The sequence below is a fragment of the Phocoena sinus genome, chromosome 16 (genome assembly GCF_008692025.1).
Source record: "Phocoena sinus isolate mPhoSin1 chromosome 16, mPhoSin1.pri, whole genome shotgun sequence".
Lineage (NCBI taxonomy): Eukaryota > Metazoa > Chordata > Mammalia > Artiodactyla > Phocoenidae > Phocoena > Phocoena sinus.
Genome location: NC_045778.1, coordinates 21,286,604 through 21,310,939, shown reverse-complemented (window position 1 = coordinate 21,310,939; position 24,336 = coordinate 21,286,604). Strand labels below are relative to the sequence as shown.

Here is a 24,336-nt window from a genome sequence, read left to right as displayed (position 1 = left end):
TGCATTTCAACTGTTTTGAAAAATGACATGAACTGTTTGTTGTAAAGCTATTCTAAAGTAATGGTACAAAGAAACAGATTCATGTTGAAAATATAAACATCAATTATTTTATCTTACACCTAAATCAATCACAAGTAAAAGTTTCAATCCCACTAAATGGTATTTTAATTCTAGAGTAAATAATAAAGTGCTACCACATTCCCAAGAGAAGCAATTAGAGATTATTGTATCGTATGTCTCCCAATATCCTGATAAAAGAACACACCACTACACCACTACTTGTGATGTAGTCTTGGGAAAAAAATAATTGAACCTGAACCGGATTGAGACTTTAGGTCCAAATATCAATTTATGGGAAATAGAGAGGCCAGAAGAACATTTAAACCATATCACAGGAATGCAATAAGCAAAAGTAAGTCTGTAGCGAACATCATCTGGTTGTTCTTTCCCCAAAAAATACACTGGAAGGAAAATACAAAAAACAAAAACAGTGAAAGGGGCACTCAAAAGAGATTTAAGAGATATATTAACCGACGTATGAACTTTATTTGGATCCCAATTCAAACTTAAAACATTACCTCAAATGAATGTTCTTTATTATCCTCTAATCTGTAGTCCAAAAGAACACTCAAAGACATGATGCTACAATCAAACTTGCCACTTTTTGCAGCCCAGTTTGGATGTACAACGATGGCTGGCTCATCAGGCAAAATATATCTTCTTTCCCGACGCTGGCGTTCTAGTTCCTCTTGACGTTTTCTTTCTTCTTCCTACATATTTGAAATTTTAAGTAATGGTTAAACCTGCATGTACATTATGTATACATACCAAATGTATACCATATGTAAAGAAAAAGGGCAAATTTCTATGACTCCTTACGATGATAATACCAACCTTAAGGGCTAAGAAGGGAGTAAAGTTCAAATTTAATAAAGAGGACAGCAGCTTTTATGGCTCCTAATTCTCTTTCTTTTCAATTTCCCAGCATAAGAAATTGCCTTCTAAAGAGGAAAAAAACCTGACAAACCTATATTAACATCACATAAATCAGAAGATTCTGGGAAAACAGTGGTGGTAACATAGTTTGTGGGTCTACCTGAATCCTCACATTTAAAAAGAGACAGAATAATCTAGATACCAAAACCAAAATCCATGTATATGCACAACAAAACGAGGTGATAAGGTATCCCCACAAACCCCAATATACAAGTGAGCAGACCCCAACATCTATGTGTTACTGACATCTGTGTGTGGGGGGGAAGCAGAAGGAAGCAACGAGGTTGCCTGTTGGATCTAAGAACAGGAAAACCATAAAATAATCAGGCAATGGAAAGCACAGCAGGTAAATTTAAGAATAGCAGCTAAAAATAGGAATAGGTGAGTGAGGGTATACAAGGGGTCAGTGTTAAGATCTAAAAGGGCCCAGACATTCTAGCCCCACCTATGAACCTGCAAAGCTGATTTACCAGGGCATCCTTCCAGCACAGGGCCCCACAACGAGGAGAAACTTCTGAGTGCAAAATCAATAGTGAGCCGGACAGGGACAACAGAGACAAGGGAGGAGAAGGTCCAGATAAAAAGTGACAGAGGGCAATAAAGATCGAAATCTCAGCAAGCCACCATATTTTTTGACAGAACAAGAAAATAACAGAACACAGGGCTCTGTGAAGTTAGAAAAGCTATCTGAAGCAATCTCCTAATAAACTTTAGGCAAACTACATTCACATAAACACGAGCAGTAGAAAAGTACTGAGGTCAAATCCCAAAGTTATTATTAGAAAAAAAAAAGAACAAGGAGCAGAATCACATCTCTGGCAGACAATGAAAGTGGGCCAGAAAGCCATGGCCAAAAGGCAGATAAAAATCTTAACTTACTATTTTAAAGTGTGCTAAAAGACATTAAGAAAATGTTACAGGGACTTCCCTGGTGGCAAAGTGGTTAAGACCCTGTGCTCCCAATGAAGGGGGCCTGCATTTGATCCCTGGTCAGGGAACTAGATCCCACATGCAGAGTTCACATGCCACAACTAAGGAGCCAGCAAGCCACAACTAAGGAGCCTGCCTGCCACAACTAAGACCTGACACAACCAAATAAATAAATATTTAAAAAAGGAAAAGAAAATGTTACAAGATATGAAAGAACAACATGAATAAGAATTTTAAAAGTAGAAAATGAGGTGACAGGGACTTCCCTGGTGGTCCAGTGGTTATGACTTTGCCTTCCAATGCAGGGAGTTCAGGTTTGATGCCTGGTCAGGGAGCTAAGATCCCACATGCCTTGCAGCCAAAAAACCAAAACATCAAAAAAAAAAAAAAAAAAAACAGAAGCAATATTATAAAAAATTCAATAAAGACTTTAAAAATGGTCCAGGGCTTCCCTGGTGGTGCAGTGGTTAAGAATCCGCCTGCCAATGCAGGGGACACGGGTTCGAGCCCTGGTCTGGGAAGATCCCACATGCCGTGGAGCAACTAAGCCCGTATGCCACAACTACTGAGCCTGCACTCTAGAGCCTGTGAGCCACAACTACTGAGCCACACGCCTAGAGCCCGTGCTCCGCAACAAGCCCCTGCTCGCCGCAACTAGAGAAAGCCCGTGCGCGGCAACGAAGACCCAATGCAGCCATAAATAAATAAATATATGCATTAAAAAAAAAAAAGGGTCCATATCTAAAAAAAACAAAAAGAAAATGAGGTGACAGAATTTAGGGAACAATCAGAAAAGATAGTTTCAGAAATTTAAAAATAAACTAGAAGGAATAAAAAAGAAAATAAACTCAAGAGATAATGCCTTAAAAGAACAGAAGGTAATGTGGAAATCTTAAAAATCAAAAAGAAATGAAAAGTATTCAAGAAAAAGTGACCAATGTTGAGGAAGCAAAAAAGGTCAATACAAGACATCAGAATTCCTTAAAGAAAACAAAAGCAAGGGAACAAAACAAATAAAAAACTATTACTGTGGGAGGGAAGGAGACGCAAGAGGGAAGAGATACGGGAACATATGTGTATGTATAAATGATTCACTTTGTTATAAAGCAGAAACTAGCACACCATTGTAAAGCAATTATATTCCAATAAAGATGTAAAAAAAAACAAAAAAATGATTACTGGACTTCCCTGGTAGCACAGTGGGTAAGAATCCACCTGCCAATGCAGGGGACATGGGTTACAGCCCTGTTTCAGGAAGATCTCACATGCCGCGGAGCAACTAAGCCCGTGTGCCACAACTACTGAGCCTTGCACTCTAGAGCCCACGAGCCACAGCTACCAAGCCCGTGTGCCACAACTACTGAAGCCTGTGCACCTAGAGCCTGTGCTCCGCAACAAGAGAAGCCACTGCAATGAGAGGCCCGCGCACCGCAATAAGAGTAGCCCCTGCTCACTGCAACTAGAGAAAGCCCTCAAGCAGCAACGAAGACCCAACACAGCCAAAAAAAAGAAATAAATTAAAATAAAAACAAACAGGTAACCACCTAAAGATGGCAGGGAACCAATGCATTTTCATGAAAGCTGGATAAACAAACAAAAATAGTGCTTGATTTAGCAGCACACACACACACACACACAAATATTTTTTGGCCACACCATGCGGTATGTGGGATCTTAGTTCCCCAACCAGGGATTGAACCCATGCCCCCTGCAGTGGAAGCACAGAGTCTTAACCACTGGACCACCAAGGAAGTCCTAATATTCTATATTTTAAAAAGAAAGAAAGAGAAGAATCAAGTATTGATCCTGCCTTCTTCTATATGAATTTACCAAAAGGCAAACCTGTACCACCTGGGTAACCAAACAGCAGATGAGGGGAATAGGTGAACACAGAATAAGAATTATGATATCACCATTTTTGAACCCCAATAAATCAGTGGATCTAGGATTTGAGCACCAAAGGCCACTAACATCAAAAAGTGAAAATCAACTCTTTGCCTTCTTTTTCTGCTCTTCCTGTCCTGAACAATTCAGTTCTAAAGCAATTCCTACAAGCAAAGCAGGTGTCTATACAGGGGATGGAGGCTGTGAGGAAGGAGTGCTACAATGGCCCAGAGCAGATGAACTGCCCAGTTACCAGGAATTGAAACCCAAATGAAGCAAGGAGGGTATCCATACAGAGAAAGCACAGGGCAGGGAATGAGAGCAGAGTGAGGATATTCAAATTGGAGAGGGAGTGTGATGGACAACTGAGAAAGTAAGCAAATATATTAAGTATAATAGAAGGTATGTTTCTCATTATTGGAGAAAGGAGTTAAGATACATGGAAAGAGAGAAAACTAGAATGAACTCTGTGATGCTGGAGTAGAATTGGAGATATCAGTACAAACTTATGACTTTATTGTAGTAAATATGATGTACCATTCTTCACTAAAAGATACCAGGACTTGCTGGGGAAATGGCTGATTTCAGTAATAGGGCAGGGATAGTACACGGTGAGACTAAAACACTGTATTGTGCTGCAAAATAAGAAAGTTCTCAGAAAATGACAAGAACATTTCCAAGAACACAGAAGACAACTTGAAAGGCCTCCTGCTGGCCAACTCTGAGACAGTTTCACTATAAAAATAAATATAACTTATATAGTAAAATAAGAAATCATGCATCTCTTCAGAACAAGGTAATTTTCCTACATAATTACAAAATCATTATCACATCCAAGAAATTTAAGTTCTTCATTATCTAATATCACATCCATAATCAAATTTCTCCAATTACCCCAAAAATACTCTTTATGGCTTTTTCCCCCTCTATCCGGGATCCAGTCAAGTTTCGCTCAGTGCATTCAGTTGTCATGTCTTGTTAACCTTCTGTAATCTAAACCATTTTTCTTCCTTCATTACATGGACATTTTTTGAAAGTTCAGACAAGCTGCTTTGTAGAATTTCGTACATTCTAAATTTATGTTTTCTTAAAATTAGATTAAGGTAAAACATTTTCGGCAGGAATACTTCATAAATAATGACGTATACTTCACAATGCATTCCATTGGGAAACACATGTCAGTTTATCCAATTACTGGTGTTGTAACACACTTCTGATATCCCCATGTTTCAAATTCAGAAAACATCCATAAGTTACTCTTCTGGGCATAAGACTGAGGCATAAATGGGAGTGAATAAACAGTCTCTGAGTCTTAAGGACTGAAATGCAATCAAACGCACAGCTTTAAAGCAGCACAATTCTCACAGAAGCACTTCACTAGAACTCCATCTCTGAACTTAGTGGCTTTGTCCACCAAATTTCATTTTTTTTTATATCTAAAACATTATTATTCATTTTAAGAGGGAGGAATAAAATACGTGACTTGGAAATCACTCAACTGTGTCTCAAGTGGAGAATGAATAAACAAACTGATACACTGATACTATGAATACTATTCAGAAATGTAAAGGAACTATAGAAACACAATAAAATGGGTGAATCTCTAATGCGTCATGCTAAGTTAAAGAGGTCAGACTAAAAAGGTTACGTAATTCCATTTACATGATATATTGGAAAAGGCAAACTACAGGAAAACAGATCAGTGGCTTCCAGCGGCTGAAGGGGTGGGAGAAGAAAATGCTTACAAAGGGGTACAGGGTATTTTTAGGAGTATATACCTCTTTATCATCTTCAGATTTCCTATCATCCTCCTCTTCCTCTTCTTTCTCAGATTTCTCTAATTCCTTTTGTTCTTCTTTTTGCTCTTCTACTTTAAGCTGTTTTGTCAATCGGGCTATTAACTGGGATTTTAACCCTTTGGAACTAAGAGCTCGACTTTCTAATTCTTTTCGGAGATCATTTACCTAAATATACACACCATAAAAACACAGAAAAAGAAAGCAGGATAGTAAAATAGGGAACTGTGCAATGATCTTCTGTATGATTTTTTTTTAAATTTTGGTGAAAGGGACAGTTGTACAGCTCATAAAAAGGTTTGTGAAAATGCAAACCGACAGAGTATTTTTTGAAAATAATTTGCAACATGTTTTAAGATGCTTTGAAGAAGTTAATGCTCTTTGACCCAGAAATTCTAATTTCTGGGAAATTACCCTAAGGAAATAACCAAAACACAAGAAAGAAACTTTTTATATGGATACATTCCTTGTCATAATCCCTTCCTCCAAAAAAGTGAAGAATCTAAATATCCAATAAAAGGGTAATACCAAAGAAAAAAAAGCAGTACATCAACTAAATGGAACAGTATAGAACATTTAAAAATAATTACATGTGAAACTCTATTATTAATTGAAAAGGAGACAGCAACTTTTTTACACAACATGATTAGAACCAAACAACCAACCAACCAACCAGCTTGTACCCAGAAAATATAATGGAAAATAATAAATAGAATTTTTTTAACATCTTTATTGGAGTATAATTGCTTTACAATGGTGTGTTAGTTTCTGCTTTATAACAAAGTGAATCAGTTATACATATACATATGTTCCCATATCTCTTCCCTCTTGTGTCTCCCTCCCTCGCACCCTCCCTATCCCACCCCTCCAGGCGGTCACAAAGCACTGAGCTGATCTCCCTGTGCTAAGCAGGTGCTTCCCACTAGCTATCTACCTTACGTTTGGTAGTGTATATATGTCCATGCCTCTCTCTCGCTTTGTCACACCTTACCCTTCCCCCTCCCCATATCCTGAAGCCCATTCTCTAGTAGGTCTAGTAGGACACAGTCTTTATTCCTGTCTTACCCCTAGGTTCTTCATGACAGTTTTGTTTTTTCTTAAATTCCATATATAAATGCATAGAATTTTAAAGAAAAGCTGTGTTTGAATGAAAGGCTTGAGAATTTTTCTTCAATTTTTTATGCATACACCAATTTTTAAAATAAGCATGCCTTATATTTATAATCAAAAGGAATACAAGTTTTCATCAAAAAACCTACAAACAGTAAATGCTGGAGAGGGTGTGAAGAAAAGGGAACCCTCTCACATTGCTGGTGGGAATGTAAACTGATACAGCCACTATGGAGAACAGTATGGAGGTTCCTTAAAAAACTAAAAACAGAACTACCATATGACCCAGCAATCCCACTACTGGGCATATACCCTGAGAAAACCGTAATTCAAAAGAAGTCATGTACCACAATGTTCACTGCAGCAGTATTTACAATACCCAGTACATGGAAGCAAACTAAGTGTCCATCGACAGATGAATGGATAAAGAAGATGTGGCACATATATATATAATGGAATATTATACAGCCATAAAAAGAAACAAAATTGAGTTATTTGTAGTGAGGTGGATGGACCTAGAGTCTGTCACACAGAGTGAAGTAAGTCAGAAAGAGAAAAACAAATACTGTACGCTAACACATATATATGGAATCTAAAAAAAAAGGTTCTAATGAACCTAGGGGCAGGACAGCAATAAAGATGCAGACGTAGAGAATGGACTTGAGGACACGGGGAGGGAGAAGGGTAAGCTGGGACGAAGTGAGAGTAGCATTGACATATATACACTACCAAATGTAAAATAGACAGCTAGTGGGAAGCAGCTGCATTGCATGGGGAGATCAACTCGGTGCTTTGTGACCACCTAGAGGGGTGGGATAGGTAGATCCAAGAGGGAGGGGATATTGGGATATATGTATATGTATAACTGATTCACTTTGTTATACAGCAGAAACTAACACAACATTGTAAAGCGATTATACTCCAACAAAGATGTTAAAAAAGAAAAAAAATTTCTCGCGATAATACGGGTAATTTGTCATCTTGTTTACTAAAATTTTTCTTTATTAAGGGAGAGATACTGAAAATTATCCAAATTTTATTGGAAATGTGCTTTACAAATAATAAATTTCTATTCATAAAAAGAAGAAAAGGAATACAAACTTTAAAATAAGAAACAATAGCAGAGCCATCAGTTTGACAAAAAGTCCTTGGAGTGCAGGCTTAATCTAACTTTCTGAATCTATAGCACTCTATATGAAACCTGATGTTGAGGAAAATAACTTGGCGTAGTGTAAGAAGAGCACATTCTTATGATACACATTCTCTACTAAAAAAGCAATGTTGGGCTTCCCTGGTGGCGCAGTGGTTGACAGTCCGCCTGCCGATGCAGGGGACACAGGTTCGTGCCCGGGTCCAGGAAGATCCCACATGCCGCCGAGCGGCTGGGCCCGTGAGCCACGGACGCTGAGCCTGCGCGTCCGGAGCCTGTGCTCCGAAACGGGAGAGGCCACAACAGTGAGAGGCCCGCGTACCACAAAAAACAAACAAACAAAGCAATGCTGGTTTAAAAACTAGACTTTCATAAAAAAGAAAAAAACCTGTATTTTGCTGAGGACAGAAGTTAATAAAAAGGTCAGCTTTTATGTGTTAAACAGGAAGTTGCAAAAGCAAGCCAGCTTCTGATCTATGTAGAATTTATGTACGTAGAATCTATGGATCTACATTCACCATATAGGCCCAGAGATGCAAAACTGCAAAAAGATAATAGGTCCAAAGACGCTGGGGAGCAAAAACAAACTAGTATGATGGGTTAATCAAAGATTTTCAAAAAAGGCTCTTAAATTATCTTCTTCCTATTTCAGATGTATATCAATCCACATTTTATTTTTTTTTTTTTTTTTTTTTTTTTTTTTTTGCGGTACGTGGGCCTCTCACTGTTGTGGCCTCTCCCGTTGCGGAGCACAGGCCCAGTGGCCACGGCTCACAGGCCCAGCCGCTCCGCAGCATGTGGGATCTTCCCGGACCGGGGCACGAACCCGTGTTCCCTGCATCGGCAGGCGGTCTCTCAACCACTGCGCCACCAGGGAAGCCCCCACATTTTATTTTTAAATTTTATTTAAAAACTGCATAATCTTTTTCCTATGTTTCATTCCTTCTGCTTGAATTTAAGTTGATTAAGTGCAGAAATTCCACCTCTTGGTTAGTTCCCAAAGCAAAAAGCAAATATTGCTCATACTATAGGCACATGTATATTACATTCGACAGTGGCTGAACTGATGTATGAAGTCACCTTTTATTTAATTTTTTTTTTTTTTTTTTTTTTTTTTTTTTGCGATACGCAGGCCTCTCACTGTTGTGGCCTCTCCCATTGCGGAGCACAGGCTCCGGACGCGCAGGCCCAGCGGCCATGGCTCACGGGCCCAGCCGCTCCGCAGCATGTGGGATCTTCCCGGACCGGGGCACGAACCCGTGTCCCCTGCGTCGGCAGGCAGACTCTCAACCACTGCGCCACCAGGGAAGCCCTTTTATTTAATTTTGACACACACACACACACAAAAACAACAAAGAATATTTATATAAAACCAGTGGACTTCATTTCTAATGGCTTATATCTGAAAAACTACTGTCCACAACAACCTCTATTCCTGTTCAGAGATTTCAAATTAAATACCATTACTTTCAAAGTTACCTTCATTGTCTTCGGGTCAAGTTTAGACCAATGGGTAGGAGTGGAAATTTCTTTAGCTTCACCATCATCCTTCTCTTCTTCATCCTGATATACAAAGTAAAGAACAGAATTACTATTCTGAAACCTTAAAATAAAGGTAATTTACTTTTAAAAGTCTGTTGCTGATCTGTGCAAGGTCACAAATGTTTCAGATTGTCTTCTCCTAAAGTTATTATTTAGGCAAGTCCACGTACATACATTCTACCACTTTTAACTGATCACAAAGACACTCATCAGCCAATCAAAGCCAGATCTGTGAAACACAAAAGGGTGATAAATTACAACACAAAGGATATCAGGGATGCACAAACACTGCCGATCTCCACTAACCAAACAGTGTGTGATCTTGCCCCAATTTTCAAGCCACCCAAAGTTAAGACTGATTTAGTCAGACCTTTCAAATGTACCAAAGACGATGCCACATAGCCTAAAATTTCAAATCTCTCAGACTTGTGGTTGTCCAATTTCAAATATCCATGACTAGAACTGATGACCGTGAAAGAGAAAATTTTTAAAATTTTAGAAAATGGCAAAATGTTTAAAATGGCTTAATACTGAATCTTGCTCAACAACTGGTCCCAGATTCCAGCAACTAGACCTATGATAAAAACAAAATTCTGTGCAATTTAAGCACAACTTATTTTCTTTTGAGGTCTCAGCACTCTTAAAGTTAGAATAGACAGATTTTTTTTTTAAGAGAAAAGAACATACAACTATACTGCTGAAAGCTGGATTACCAGTCGCTGTTACCAGTTATGTTCCTCCATGTGTGTTTGTTATGTAGTGTGTGGTGTGCATTTGTGCCTGTGTTCCTGTGCCTGTGAGAAGCGGAAATAGAAAAAGGGATTAGCGTTCAGTGCCTGTTCTCCATCAGCCTCCTTGCGTTCACCCTGAAGCTTCTCGACCAGCTGCTGCTTGTATCCTCGGGAGAGGGTTTCCCACTCTGAGCGGGTGGGAAGGCAATGCCAAACATCCGGGAAAAATAAAACCACTGTCTCCACATGAGCTGGAACTGTACGCCCCTTGTGGGTCTCCTCAGGGCGATGGTAGCGAATCTCTGCAAAACGGTACCTGTTGCAAGGGAAGAAGCATGTTGGAAAAAAAATTCTAAAATACATTTTAAAGACCCTAGTTCACTTGTAGCACATCAAGTAAAGAAATTTTGCTGCAAGAACTTGAGGTTGGTCTAAAGAAAAAAAAATTATAGAAGCCATAGTTCCTCTTTTGGTACATTTGTACAATATTTTATGGTTAAAAGAAGAATATGTTCCCCAAGGCATTTTCAAAGTTTGATTACAGAGCTACCCATATTTTAGAGAATACCTGAAGAAGCTGGATAGCTGTTCAGATTTCATGTGCTAAAAAAAGAATATTCTCAATTAAGTCACAAGAAATATACTAAAATACACAGGACAAATAAGCCTCAAGAGAAAATATGGCTGAACAAAAATAATCAGCAACTACATCATTTTATAACAAAAGAATTATAATGAAATGAAGTTCTCTCTTGACGATCTTCTCCAGCTATGCATGAAATGAAAAATATTTTCAACATACATCCAACTTCCAAAGTTCAGCATAACAAAACATTAAAAATTCCAGTTTATTTTGATTAGTTCTTAATCCTTTTTCCCCCAAACATTTTTGGCACCAAATAAACTTTTGCTAAAATTAGTATTTTCCTTTGAGATTACCTGCATGATCAAGATTGCTAAAATAAGGGGTGGGGGAGAAGGCTGATAGACAAGAACATCTATATAACTATTAGAAAAACATTTCTAATCAAGAAATGAATTGGTACTTACCATTGTGTGCATACACTTAGATCAATGCCTGTCAGAGCCTTACAACAACGAATAGCAGTCTTAATCAACACAGAGGGGTCTTTTTCTGGGTCTGGTCCATCCAACGAAGGAGACCAGTGGCCTCCAATGGCCATGGCTTCATCCTTGCCTTTCATGCCCACTAAAAACTAATTTAAAACAAAGAATCATTTACATATATTATGCAACTTGTCAAATTTCAAATGAAATGCTGGAAAAGTAAAGGAACAAACCTTTCTAATATCATTTTTACTACCTCGGGTATCTGTCAGTCAAGGAAGAGTTCAGTTCATCGTGTTCCACACTGCATTTCAGCAATGGAATAGGATTTATACATCATAACTCATCCTTCTAAAATATTTCCTCAGATAAAAAGTTCTTTTAAAGAAACAAGCTATAATTCAAAGTTTAAGAGCATCCTGATACACTAAACCCATTATCACTAAGATCTTACTATGCTTCAAATATAAAACATCAAAACGACAGTTGAACTAGTGACATACAAATAAGATATAGCCATTAATCTGCAATGAGAAAAACATCTACATCATTGAATGCCGTAACTATATTAAAATTAGATATAAAATCAACAAAATTTAAATGGTAGTATTTTTTAATTCTATATATACACAGTTAGAACTAAGCAAAGCAAATATACACCTAAAGTTTAAATAAACGTTTCACTTTACCTTAACAAGTCTAGCAGGATGTTGAAATCCATCTCGAAGTTCTTGTGGGTCTTCAGCAAGAGCACATGACTTATGATACAAATCTTCCATACTAGGGCTAGCCATCAGCATTACCTATTATAGTCAAATAATTCAATCCTGTCAAAAGTCTAAAGTAATGTAAAAAAATGAGAAGCACTACTAATTATCCTTACATAATAGATATCTGAAGTTTTTTATAAAAATGGAAAGTAAAAAACTATAGCAGAAATGGTATTAGATACCTTATAATTACATAGTTTTAACTTTTCAAGGAATGCTTTTTGATCAATGTTTTTCGAATAGCAGAAAACTAATGACCATAAACAATGTACTGAATGTTACCCTGAAGACTCACATATAGTGCATTCACCCAACATTACATTTTTATCTGGGGCTACCAGAAGTCATAGAACATTCTAAAAAGCTCAATAAAATGAACTTCATCTTCACATTTTTATAAGGTTCAAAATGTTAAAGCAATAACAACATTTTTACAGCTCAAGAGTTAAGGCAAAAAGAGGTTAAATTACTTAAATAACCAAAACAGAATCTGGGAGACAAGAAGAAAACACAGGCATTCAGATCTTAAATGTAATAACCACTTTCTGAAGATTAATTCCACATACATTCTTAATATGAATAACTACTCAGAAATTTTAGTTGTGTATCACAAAATACAAACCTTTGCACTGTATAAGTGATCAGCATCTGGTGGATCAAGAATGGCCATATTTTTCTCTAAGGAGTCTACTTCTCTGTGCATTACATAAAAATTGCAGTAATTTCCCAGCTGAAATGGTCTTGACAAAGGGAAAGCATCCACCCATGTAAACTGAGCATCAAAAAAGTCACTAGGTATATATAAATTCTGATAACGGCGCCTTAGTTCCATCATGTCACAACTAGGACTGAAAAACAGACATAAGGAGTGAATAAAGAGCCTTGACACCAAATACTATGCAAAGATTCATTCAATTCTAAAGCTAAATATATAATCTGATACAGTTAACAGCCAGCTGAAAATGAACAGTCACTGTTAATGAATGAGCTATAGATTTACATAGAAGTACATGAAAATGTCATTTTCAAATATGTTTACTTACAGCTTTGAATAAATAACTAGTATCTACGTGTTACCGTTATTTCTTTATTTTTTGTGTGTAGCTTAAAATTCATTTAGACAAGACCCTTTGAAATAACTTCAAGCTCCAGAAAAGATCTGAACAAAAGCAATTCTGCCTCAGTTGAAGCTGCATTTTTGAGAAAATTATGATTCATATAAAATGGATATAAAAAAGGAATAAGAGTGGTACCAATTAGTATGAGTGCTCCTCAATCAGGTTTATACAGTGTCGGAAAAAATACAACCTTTATTCTACAGTAAGATCCCAGATCAGGCATAGTTAATTTAAAATTAAATATAAAAGTCTACATGAAAACAAAATCCAAACGTTTTTTGGATTATCCACATCTCCATACCTCTCTATCTAATGATTAAGATCCATACCTGATTATCTACTATGTAAAGAGAGGATAAGTTTCTTGCCTTTTAAATCTGGCATAATGTATTTTTTTTTTAAAGGATGATTTACTTTTTCCTAAGAAACAGAGCTTTTAAAGGAGAGAAACTCAAAAGTAAATCAATCTGGTTAATAGGCCAAGAGATTTCTGTTAAAAGCATAATGAAAAGTGGAAAACACCAATAGTCTGTAAGATGAAAAGATAACTACACCGTCCTTTCAAATGACAACTAAAGGCAAGAGTACGTAATATGAACCAATGTATCTACAGGGATGTCTTTTTATGTGAAACCTAAAAATAAGAAATATAGAATGGGGCTTCCCTAGTGGCACAGTGGTTGGGAGTCCACTTGCCGATGCAGGGGACATGGGTTCGTTCCCCGGTCCGGGAAGATCCCACATGCCGCGGAGCGGCTGGGCCTGTGAGCCATGGCCGCTGAGCCTGCGCGTCCGGAGCCTGTGTTCTGCGCCGGGAGAGGCCACAACAGTGAGAGGCCCGCGTACAGCAAAAAAGTAATGAAGTGAAACTGTGAAGATTTAACTTGGAAGGAGAAAGACAGCTGCTCAACTTATATCCTAAGTATCAGCTCCTCCCAGAATAGCATTCTAGACTGGGAACAGATGAGTTTAAAAGCAGAGCTGCTCTAGTTAATATTTCTGGGGCTGGAGAAGTGGTTTTGTTTCCAATGAGTTTCTCTGAAATATGCAGACAAGATATTTTTTAAGTATACAAGTAAGCAGGGATAACAAGAAAACTAGTAAAAATTAAGAATAGTTGATGATTTGACCACATGCAAGAGTAAATGAACATCTACTACATTAACAATTAAGCAAAGTCATCAAGCAAGATTTTTTTGGGCACTGAGTAGCTTAAATACTACACTGATTTACTCAATCTAGAACTGAATAAATAGAAATTTTAACTTTTGTAGGCCAGTATTATGAATATTAATTATTATACTTTGCTGAAATGCAGCAATACCCTCTCAAGACACTGCGCACAGTTATTTGTTCCTATGCCGAACAGCTTTAAACACTATTAATAATTCATTTTTCTTATTTTACTGTAAATTTGTTTTTTCCATCTATTAATTTATCTTACACACAATTGCCAGCCCCGAGACCTTTAGATGATTCTTCCTTTCCATTAGAGCAAATTAGTCATTTACCAATTTGCCTCTACATGAATTACAATTTTGCAGCTATTACCTAGCTGGTCACCACATCCCAACCACCACTGAGTATCTACAACTGCCATACACTGGGTTATAAGTGCTTTAGATACATGAAATCAACTCAACCTCACAATAATTCTGCTAGTTGATATAAGTTCCATTTCAAAAGTGAAGCTCAGAAATTCTTGGTAACTTTCTACTTACCTCTGATTTCAAAGGCTAAAAAATGTATTGATGTATACACACACATGTGTATATGTTACGTGTCTTGTGAGTATATATGTAGACCTGTGTTTCTATTATACTACATGGCCACAGCTAACTTAAAATAATTGGTCACTACTGTATCATTACTTCATCATACACAATGAACTATGTATGCCCTTAGTAAAGTTATCAATAAATCTCAATCTTAAATTATTTTACCTTTAAGGAACTACTCCATTACAGAGGGGCTGCCTTTTTCAGTGGCTGGTATCTTTAATGAGTGTATGAAAATAATGCACTCTTGCAAAGAACTAAAATGCTACTTCAAATGCATTTCTGCCCTTATATAACTAAGAGCACCAAATGTCAGGAAATGAAAGTTGTAAGAAAAATATCTCTCAATGTATCACATTCCTCCAAATTACACAAAATTATGAAATTAGTAATTTAAGAAAACGATGGGGAAAAAAAGAACTTACCAATCTAAAGAAAACTTTGAAAACTGAACTGTGTAACGTGGAACAACACGTCGAACTCTCCGAGGTGACCGTTCTCTCTCTCTTCGAGGAGATCTCTCCCGGGAACGTTTTCTCTGAGGAGATCTTTCTCTGGATCTACGTCTTTCTCTCTCCCTTTCACGACTTAAAGCAAATTTTTCTAAAATTACTATTATTTCTGGCATTACTGAAGAGTTCTTTAGTGAAATAAATGTCACAGGTAATATAAGCAGAAATCCATAGTATACATTTTTAAATAACTTTTTGAAAATTGTGGTAAAATATAAATAATATAATAAACTTACCATTTTAACGATTTTGAAGTATACAGTTCAGTGGCATTAAGTGCATTCACACTGTGCAACCATCACCACCATCAAAAGTATACTTTTAAAAACATACCTTCGGTCATCTTTTCTGTTGGGCGCTTGATCCCCTCTGTCATTTCTTCCTGAAAATCTGGATGGTGGATCTAACCTTCGTGCTGGTTGTGGCTGTGAAACTATACGGACAGGAGGTTGCAATAAACCAGCTTTAAAAGACACAGAAAAAGATGTTTTAATTTATTTAAATGAAGCTCAAAAGTATTACTTGGTCAAATTTTATACAGAAAAATTTGGCTAATATTTTAGGTTTTGTGACCCATAAATGGTAAATTGTAGAGACCATCTGCATATTTGTATATTTTAAAATAATTGTTTAAAAATGTAAAAACCATTTTTAGCTCAGGGACCATAGAAAACCAGGCCACAGACCAAATCCAAGAGCTGTAGTTTGCCAATCTCTGACCTACAGATATTAAACCAAAGACCGCTATACAACAAGACATTCGCAGAGCACCAAAGTATCATCCAGACATTATCCACACAAAGAAAAAGAACCTCTATAATGGAGAGATCTACGGCCACCACTTGACCAAGTAATCAAATTTAACATCAATAATAGTAGAAGAATCTAACTACACATGCCTTCTAGTATGATGCAGTATGAATTAGAAAACATCACCTATAATGTAGTCTTGCCAAAAGCCTTTAGACTTAACTTCTAGTTTATAGTTTATATGGCAGAATGAGAAACAAGGTGAAAGTATCACAAGGAATCAAGACAAATCCAGAACACAACATTCCGAAAGAATCTACAAGTCAACTAGACCAATTTCTTAAAAAGTCAATGTTATAAATGAAGAAACAAAAAGTGGGAAACCATTTTGGAATAAAAAAGACTAAAGAAACATAACAAGATACAACACATGAAACTTGACTACCTTTTCGTTTAGGAAACAAAAAACAACCTTTTTAAAAGACATTTCGGAGACAACTGGGGAGGTCTGAATATAAACAGGGTATCTAAATGCTTTTTCTTAGAAGTGACAGTAGATTCTGGTAATATAGGAAAGGATTCTCTTTTAGGAAAGGCATGCTTAATATAAACAGGGGTGAAATGTCATAATGCTTGCATTATGACCACTCACAGCAGTGTTTTCAGAAAACAAAAACTAGAAACAATCCAAACGTTTAGCAAAGAAAAACATATAAACTGTACAATATTCATACAATGGAATATTGTACAATATTCATACAATGGAATATTGTGCAATAATGAAATCAAAGAAACTAGAGCCACATGGAATAAATATGAAAAACTTTAAAACATAATGTTGAACAAAAGTCTTACACAAAACATTATATAGGTGGAATCACACATTATGTAAAATTCAAAAACAAAGCTAAAGTATATTTATGAGCATGCATACTTAGAGTAAAACTATTAAAAAAGAAAAATAGTTAACAAGTAGTGATTACATGGGTGCTCATTTTAATAGCTCATTACACTGAAATCTGTTTTATAACTTTGCTATATTTGTGTCAATTTATGATAAGAGAAAATGCCACAATTACATTTTTAAAAAATACTAATTAAGTAGACTTCTGCTAAAGTCAAGGCTATCATTTTTAATATTATTTTGATAAGAAAATGTACAGAGTTTCAAATTATCAACTTGCAAAAGAAAATTTAAAACACAGCTCAGGGCTTCCCTGGTGGTGCAGTGGTTAAGAATCAATCTGCCAACGCAGGGGAAACGGGTTTGAGCCCTGGTCCGGGAAGATCCCACATGCCACGCAGCAGTTAAGCTCACACGCCACAACTACTGAGCATGTGCTCTAGAGCCCGCGTGCCACAACTACTGAAGCCTGCATGCCTAGAGCCCGTGCTCCGCAACAAGAGCAGCCAATGCAATGAGAAGCCCATGCACCGCAATGAAGAGCAGCCCCTACTCGCCACAGCTAGGGAGAAACCCACATGCAGCAACGAAGACCCCATGCAGCCAAAAATAAATAAATTAAAAAAAACAACAACAACAACAAAAACCCCACACAGCTCAGGGACTTCCCTGGTGGGGCAGTGGTTAAGAATCCACCTGCCAATGCAGGGGACACGGGTTCGAGCCCTGGTCTGGGAAGATCCCACATGCCGCGGAGCAACTAAGCCCGTGCGCCACAACTACTGAGCCTGCGCTCTAGAGCCCACGAGCCCAAACTGCTGAAGCCCATGTGCCTAGAGCCCGTGCTCCGCAACAAAGAGAAGCCACCACGGTGAGAAGCTCGCGCACCACAACGAAGAGTAGCCCCCACTCTCCGCAACTAGAGAAATCTGGTGGGCAGCAACGAAGACCCAACGCAGCCATAAATAAATTAAAAAAAAAAAAAAAAAAGAAAACAATAAAACAGCTCATTTATTTGATGCACTATGGTTCAATGAGTAAAGTGCTGCCAGCAGACTCTACATGTATATAAAATGTTATGTTCATTAAGAAAATAAGGCTCAAAACATTTTCTTCTGTAAATGACAAGATGCCAATAGGGGGACAGGGGATTATTAGTTTTGATATTTAAGTTCACAAAGAGTATGTCTTTGAATAAGAGAAATAAAATAAAACACTTCCAAATCGCTATACAAGTAGAAGTGCTTAACACAGATATTTAAGTTTCCTTTCAAGTATTCTGGAAGTTCCTGCCTTTTTTGTAATTAATACCATACTCTCATTATTTCAATAACCGAACAGTTGTGTGTTAGTCTGAACCCTAAAAGGAAAAGATACATTGCATGTAATACCTTTCTGCTGTGGCTGCTGTAATAAAGGCTGGGGCTGTGTCTGCAATAGTGGCGTAATAGAGGCTGCTGAAATCTGTGCCTGCAGCAGTGACTGGGGCTGGGGCTGAGCCTGAACACCAAATGTCGTCTGTGGTGCAATTGGCTGAAGTACGGCAGGAGGAGTCTTCAGTAAAGGTTGGGTTTGCGACTGATTCTTAACAAAAATAAAGAAAAAAAATTTTTAAAAAGAAAAATCTTTGTAAATTGGAAGACCCAACCACCAAGTTTTCATAATACCTATTTTATATACCTGATTTGGTAGTGTTTGAATTCTTTGTGCATTCCATTTAAAAGGCATATTGGGATTATACGTAGCTTCAACCAATACTCTGTCACCCGCTTGGGGGGTTTTCCCTTTGACAGCGCTAAAAAAAAATTAAGGTAAATACGAACACAATTAGAAGAGATTCCTCCAAAAAAGGTTTACATATTTAGCATTTTAAAGTAAACTATACCAGAAATGGAAGCCTAAAAAGCTTTTTTAAAAAATAGACATACCTCCTAGACTTATGTTTAGAACTGATCGTATTTCAACCTTGCTTTATAAACAGTTTCAAGTGTAAGAGATAATTTTCTACCCTGTATCCTCCTAATACTTTGTCCCTCGCTCTAAAGCACTTTCTTTTATAACCCAAGAGTAAGATTTGCCTTGGGCTTTGGAAAGAGAGAAATGCAGAAAAGATGGAAAACAGGAGACCCACTTGTACAGAAAAAGCTTATATAGTAATTAAACAATTTCCCAAACAAAGTATTTCTAAGGAAGCTAATTAGAAATACCTAAGGAAATATATATTTCCTGCAACCACCACAACACTAACAAAATACTATTTCAAATTCATTAATTAGTCATTTATTCTGTTTTTTAAAATAAATTTATTTAATTAATTAATTTTATTTTTGGCTGCGTTGGGTTTTCGTTGCTGGGCGTGGGCTTTCTCTAGTTGCTGTGTGCGGGCTTCTCACTGTCGTGGCTTCTCTTATTGCAGAGCACAGGCTCTAGGTGCGCAGGCTTCAGTAGCTGTGGCACATGGGCTCAGTAGTTGTGGATTGTGGGCTGTAGAGCACAGGCTCAGTAGTTGTGGTGCATGGGCTTAGTTGCTCCACAGCACGTGGGATCTTCCCGGACCAGGGCTCAAACCCGTGTCCCCTGCATTGGCAGGTGGATTCTTAACCGCTGCGCCACCAGGGAAGCCCAAGTCATTTTTAATCCTATCATTTTTTCAACTAAAATATTTTACATACATGTCATTAGATATGTCAAACAAAAGATTAAATTTTAAAAGGCATATGACTATTTCAATTTTTTTTTTTTTTTTTTTTTTTGCGGTACGCGGGCCTCTCACTGTTGTGGCCTCTCGCGTTGCGAAGCACAGGCTCAGGACGCACAGGCCCAGTGGCCACGGCCCACGGACCCAGCCGCTCCGCGGCATGCGGGATCCTCCCGGACCGGGGCATGAACCTGCGTCCCCTCAACCGGCAGGCGGACCCCCAACCACTGCGCCACCAGGGAAGCCCAACCTCTTCAATTTTTAATCTCACTGTAAAGTCTGCTCATGAATAGCTAGAAATGTAAACTCACTCCTACAAATACATTTATAAAGAATTCATGATGACTACTTTGTTCAATAATAAAAAGATATCTTCAGTCACATTCTCCATCAAAAAATGTCACAGGGGACTTTCCCTGCTCGCACAGTGGTTAAGAATCCACCTGCCAGTGCAGGGGACATGGGTTCGGGCCCTGGTCTGGGAAGATCCCACATGCCACAGAGCAACTAAGCCCGTGCGCCACAGCTACCGAGCCTGCGCTCTAGAGCCCGCGAGCCACAACTACTGAGCCCGTGTGCCTAGAGCCTGTGCTCCACACCAAGAGAAGCCACCACAATGAGAAGCCCACGCACCACAACGAATAGTAGCCCCCTGCTCGCCACAACTAGAGAAAGCCCATGTGCAGCAACGAAGACCCAATGCAGCCTAAATCAATTAATTTAAAAAAAATGTCACAGGTACAGGTTGAATGATTAAAGCAGAAAATTAGAGCTAAACCATAATTCCATGCCACAATTAAGTAGGTGTCTTATCAATATACTTAATGCTTAATACAAGAAGGCATTTGTCAACACCTAATGAAGTTTACCTAAGCTGAAAGAATACATCTTCATCCACAAATCCAAATGTATCATGTAGTTTTGTAACCACCCCTGTAAAAACACGCTGTTTCTGAGGTTGTGTCTGTTGCTGACTGGACCTTGGTGTTGGATATGATACAGTTATCTGAGCTGCTGGTTGAGGAGTTGACAAGCTAAGGCTTGTAGGCAGTCCGACAGCCGGCTATAAAACAAAATCAACACCAAATTAAGGTAATGATATGAAGCAGTCTAGAACTTAAAACTAGTTAAAAATAGCTCAAAATGCTAAAAACAATTTGAAGTTAGAAAACACATACGTACACCTTGAAGATGAAAATCAAGTCTGAAAAATTACGTTATTTTTGATCGATTTCATGATTAAGTTCCCTCAGATCAAAGTTTCCATAGGACGTTTCAGGAAAAAGTCACCACAGCAATGAGTTAAAAAAACACCGCATACTCTACCCCCTCTTAGAAATTCAAAATCCATAATGGCATAACAAAGACTCAGGAAAGTCCTAGATAAGTGAAATAAGTCAGAGAAAGACAAATATATATATGATCTCACTTATATGTGGATCCTAAAAAAAACAAAGAATTCATAAAAACAGAAAACAGATTGGTGGCTGCCAGAGGAGGGGGTGTGGTGGGGGAAATGGGTGAAGGTGTTTGAAAAGTACAAACTTCCAGTGGGGATGTAACGTACAGGATGGTGATTACGGTTAACAATACTGCATCCTACATTTGAAACTTGCTACAAGAGTAGATCCTGAAAGTTCTCATCAGAAGAAAAAAGAAATTCACTTACATGAGGTGATACACGTTAACTAAACTGACTGTGGAAATCAGCTCACAATATATATGTATTATTAAATCATGCTGTACACCTTATACTAATACAATGTTATATGTCAATTATATCTCAAACTGGGAGGAAAGGTAACACTTTCATTGGTCTTTTCTGACACCATCAAACATGAATAACAACATATTACTGATTAAAACTTCTGTATGTAAACAGAAATAAAACCATTAAAAAGAAAGGATCATCTGATTCTTCAACTCAAATGAATTCCATAATTTGTTTTACACCTGCCCAATAAAGCAAGTCTCTAAGTTCTACAGTTAAAAAGAAAAATTAAGTCCTATATATATATTAAAGGAACTCAGCATTTCTTAAACTGTAGCCACAAAATTTTCTCACAAAGTTTCTTTAACATAGTAAGACAAGACATAATGCTTTATGGGCACACTTTGGGAAGTGTTATTCTAAGCAAAGACTAACTTTTACAGCTTTTCTATTCAGTCTGAAAATCCTACTATTGGAGATTGAAAACAGGACGTAGGTGTTCATCAATTTTACTTCTTTTTTTTTTTGGTTGTGCAGCATGTGGGATCTTAGCTCCCTGACCAGGGATCAAACTCACACCCCTTGCAGTGGAAGCACAGAGTCTTAACCACTGGACCACCAGCGAAGTCCCAATTTTAGTTCTTTAATAAATACAAAGTGAGGTTTATTTCTCAATTGAAGTATACTTTATCTTTTTAAAGTAACTAACAGGTTCAAGACTATAAAGGTACAAAAGGTTATACAGTAAAAAGCTTTTCACCTATTCCTGTTCCTTAGCTACCTAGTTCCCTATCCATGGGGCAATCACTGTCTCCAGTTATTATTAGAAGTTCTGCTTTCTTTTTAACAGTTGCATACACCAGGGGTCAGTGAACCACAACCCACGGGCCAAATCCAGCCCACAGCTTATGATCTTTACACAAACTTACAAGCCAAGGGTCGTTTTTACACTTTTTTTTTTCTTTTTAGGTTGCGGCGTGTGGCTTGCAGGATCTTAGTCCCCCGACCAGGGATAGAACCCAGGCCCTTGGCAGTGAAAGCACAGAGTCCTAACCACTGGAGTACCAGGGAATTCCCAGTTTTTACACTTTTAAAGAATTGTTTAAAAAGAAAAAAAAATATGCAACATAGACTGTAAGTGGTCCACAAAGCCTAAAGTAGCATTACATATCGAAAGTTGACAAACTTTTTAATGTTGCTGAAAAATCAAGCTGATAATGCAACACAATAACTCACCTCCTAAGGTCGAAGTAAAAAAGATATAACATGTACAAAAACATTCTTAAAAATACTAGCTACAAAGAAAATGTAAAAGCCAAAATCAGTATTAAATTTAAAATAAGACCTCATATTTATTCAAACTAGATCACAGCAGGAACAGCAATCAAACAGCATAAAAGAAAAAACAAAAACATGTTTTCCATCTTTATTTAACATTATATTGCTAAAACTATTACATGAATCCAACAAATATTCATCTTTAAACCCTGAAAGAGGGAGTTCCCTGGTGGTCCAGTGGTTAAGACTCTGCGCTCCCAATGAAGGGGGCCCAGGGTTCAATCTCTGGTTAGGAAACTAGATCCCATATGCCACAACTAAGAGACCGCATGCCGCAAGTAAAGATCCCTCATGTCACAACGAAGATTCTGCACGCGGCATGCCGCAACTAAGACCCGGCACAGCCAGATAAATAAATAAATTAAAAAAAAAAAAAAAAAAAAAAACCCTGAAAGAAAACCTAGAATAGGAATAAAACTTTGGTCTACTTTTCATTCAGATATTCATAAGAAATAAAGTAATGCCAAACTAACCTGTGTTAACAGGGTCTGCTGTGGTTGCTGCAACTAAAAACAGGAAAAACAAACAAAAGCAGTAAAGATAAAAGAATCAATCAGAACTGCTATTTCACAGATGTTTTACAAAAGGAAGAATTCCTATTAAATAAGTACTTTATTTCTAATTAAGAAATATGTGAAAAGTAACAGAGGTCATTAGGTATAAGGTTTCCTACAACTATTTTTAACAACTGCAGACCTTAAATATAACTAACTCATTCAATAATGATAAAGAATATTTTTTGTTATTTCAGAGGAATAACACCCACCAAAAAACCCCACAAGTCCCTAGAGGGGTAAATTTCTACTTCTGCCCCATATTAATTACCATGCTATAGAAATGATTCAATATCATCCGTAAGCTACCTGTATCAAAAATATTACTCGCTGTCCAATTCATATATATCCCCCTAATATGAGAAGCAGTCCTTACAGTCAGACTTGCCAAAGGTATGGGGACCATAAAGGACCATACACCCTGACATAGTTTCTCTGGCAATAGCGAAGTATAACACTACCAGAAAGCAAAAGGAATTGGTGGGAAGGGGGAAATTTTAAACCTCTGGAACAGAAGTAAACTTTCTGAAGCCTCAGGACTGTGTCTGTATTAACCATCAGGAGGGTCTCCAAAGAAATACTTATCCCTGCTTGCTCCCTGTCATCCTTCAGCATTCTTTTCAAGCTGCCCAGCTTGGAGTTGTCTATCATGCACTAGTGTCCCATGGTTACAGCTAGAAGAGCAGGAATCTCCTGATGATGCTTAATAGCTTGAGGAAAAGGTCTTTTTTCCTACTGCCCAGGTAAGCAGTCTGAGGAGAACATGGGCATCATTTCTGTGTTTGTGGATATCCTGGTCAGGGTAAGATTTGGACTTAGGTAAGATTTCCCTTGAGACATCCTTAATGCTTATTAGCTTCTAACTAGTGTTTTAAGCCCAATGGCAGAATCTGAAGATCACAGTTCTTCTGTTCATGACTTCTTATTTACTATGACTAATAAGCTTCCCAATAAATCTTTGTCAGACTTAAAAATAAGCTAGGAGAAAACAATCTA

The 24,336-nt window shown here is 37.6% G+C and overlaps 1 protein-coding gene and 1 non-coding gene across 3 annotated transcripts in view; both read right to left on the bottom strand.

Moving 5' to 3' along the window:
• CCAR1 (cell division cycle and apoptosis regulator 1) overlaps positions 1 to 24,336 on the bottom strand; it is a 55,027-nt gene that overhangs the window by 16,389 nt on the left and 14,302 nt on the right. For both annotated transcript variants that reach the window (XM_032608123.1, XM_032608124.1), the window contains exons 5-17: positions 23,260 to 23,292; positions 20,607 to 20,800; positions 18,720 to 18,834; positions 18,431 to 18,623; positions 15,719 to 15,848; positions 15,299 to 15,460; positions 12,600 to 12,825; positions 11,897 to 12,010; positions 11,190 to 11,356; positions 10,245 to 10,455; positions 9,346 to 9,429; positions 5,589 to 5,774; positions 579 to 770 (exon numbers count right to left, since the gene is read on the bottom strand). In XM_032608123.1, coding sequence (XP_032464014.1) covers positions 579 to 770; positions 5,589 to 5,774; positions 9,346 to 9,429; positions 10,245 to 10,455; positions 11,190 to 11,356; positions 11,897 to 12,010; positions 12,600 to 12,825; positions 15,299 to 15,460; positions 15,719 to 15,848; positions 18,431 to 18,623; positions 18,720 to 18,834; positions 20,607 to 20,800; positions 23,260 to 23,292 — 2,007 coding nt within the window. The remainder of the gene's footprint in view (positions 1 to 578; positions 771 to 5,588; positions 5,775 to 9,345; positions 9,430 to 10,244; positions 10,456 to 11,189; positions 11,357 to 11,896; positions 12,011 to 12,599; positions 12,826 to 15,298; positions 15,461 to 15,718; positions 15,849 to 18,430; positions 18,624 to 18,719; positions 18,835 to 20,606; positions 20,801 to 23,259; positions 23,293 to 24,336) is intronic.
• Positions 11,488 to 11,552, bottom strand: LOC116742069. The gene has a single exon (XR_004346343.1). It is a non-coding gene; the product is annotated as a small nucleolar RNA SNORD98 (small nucleolar RNA).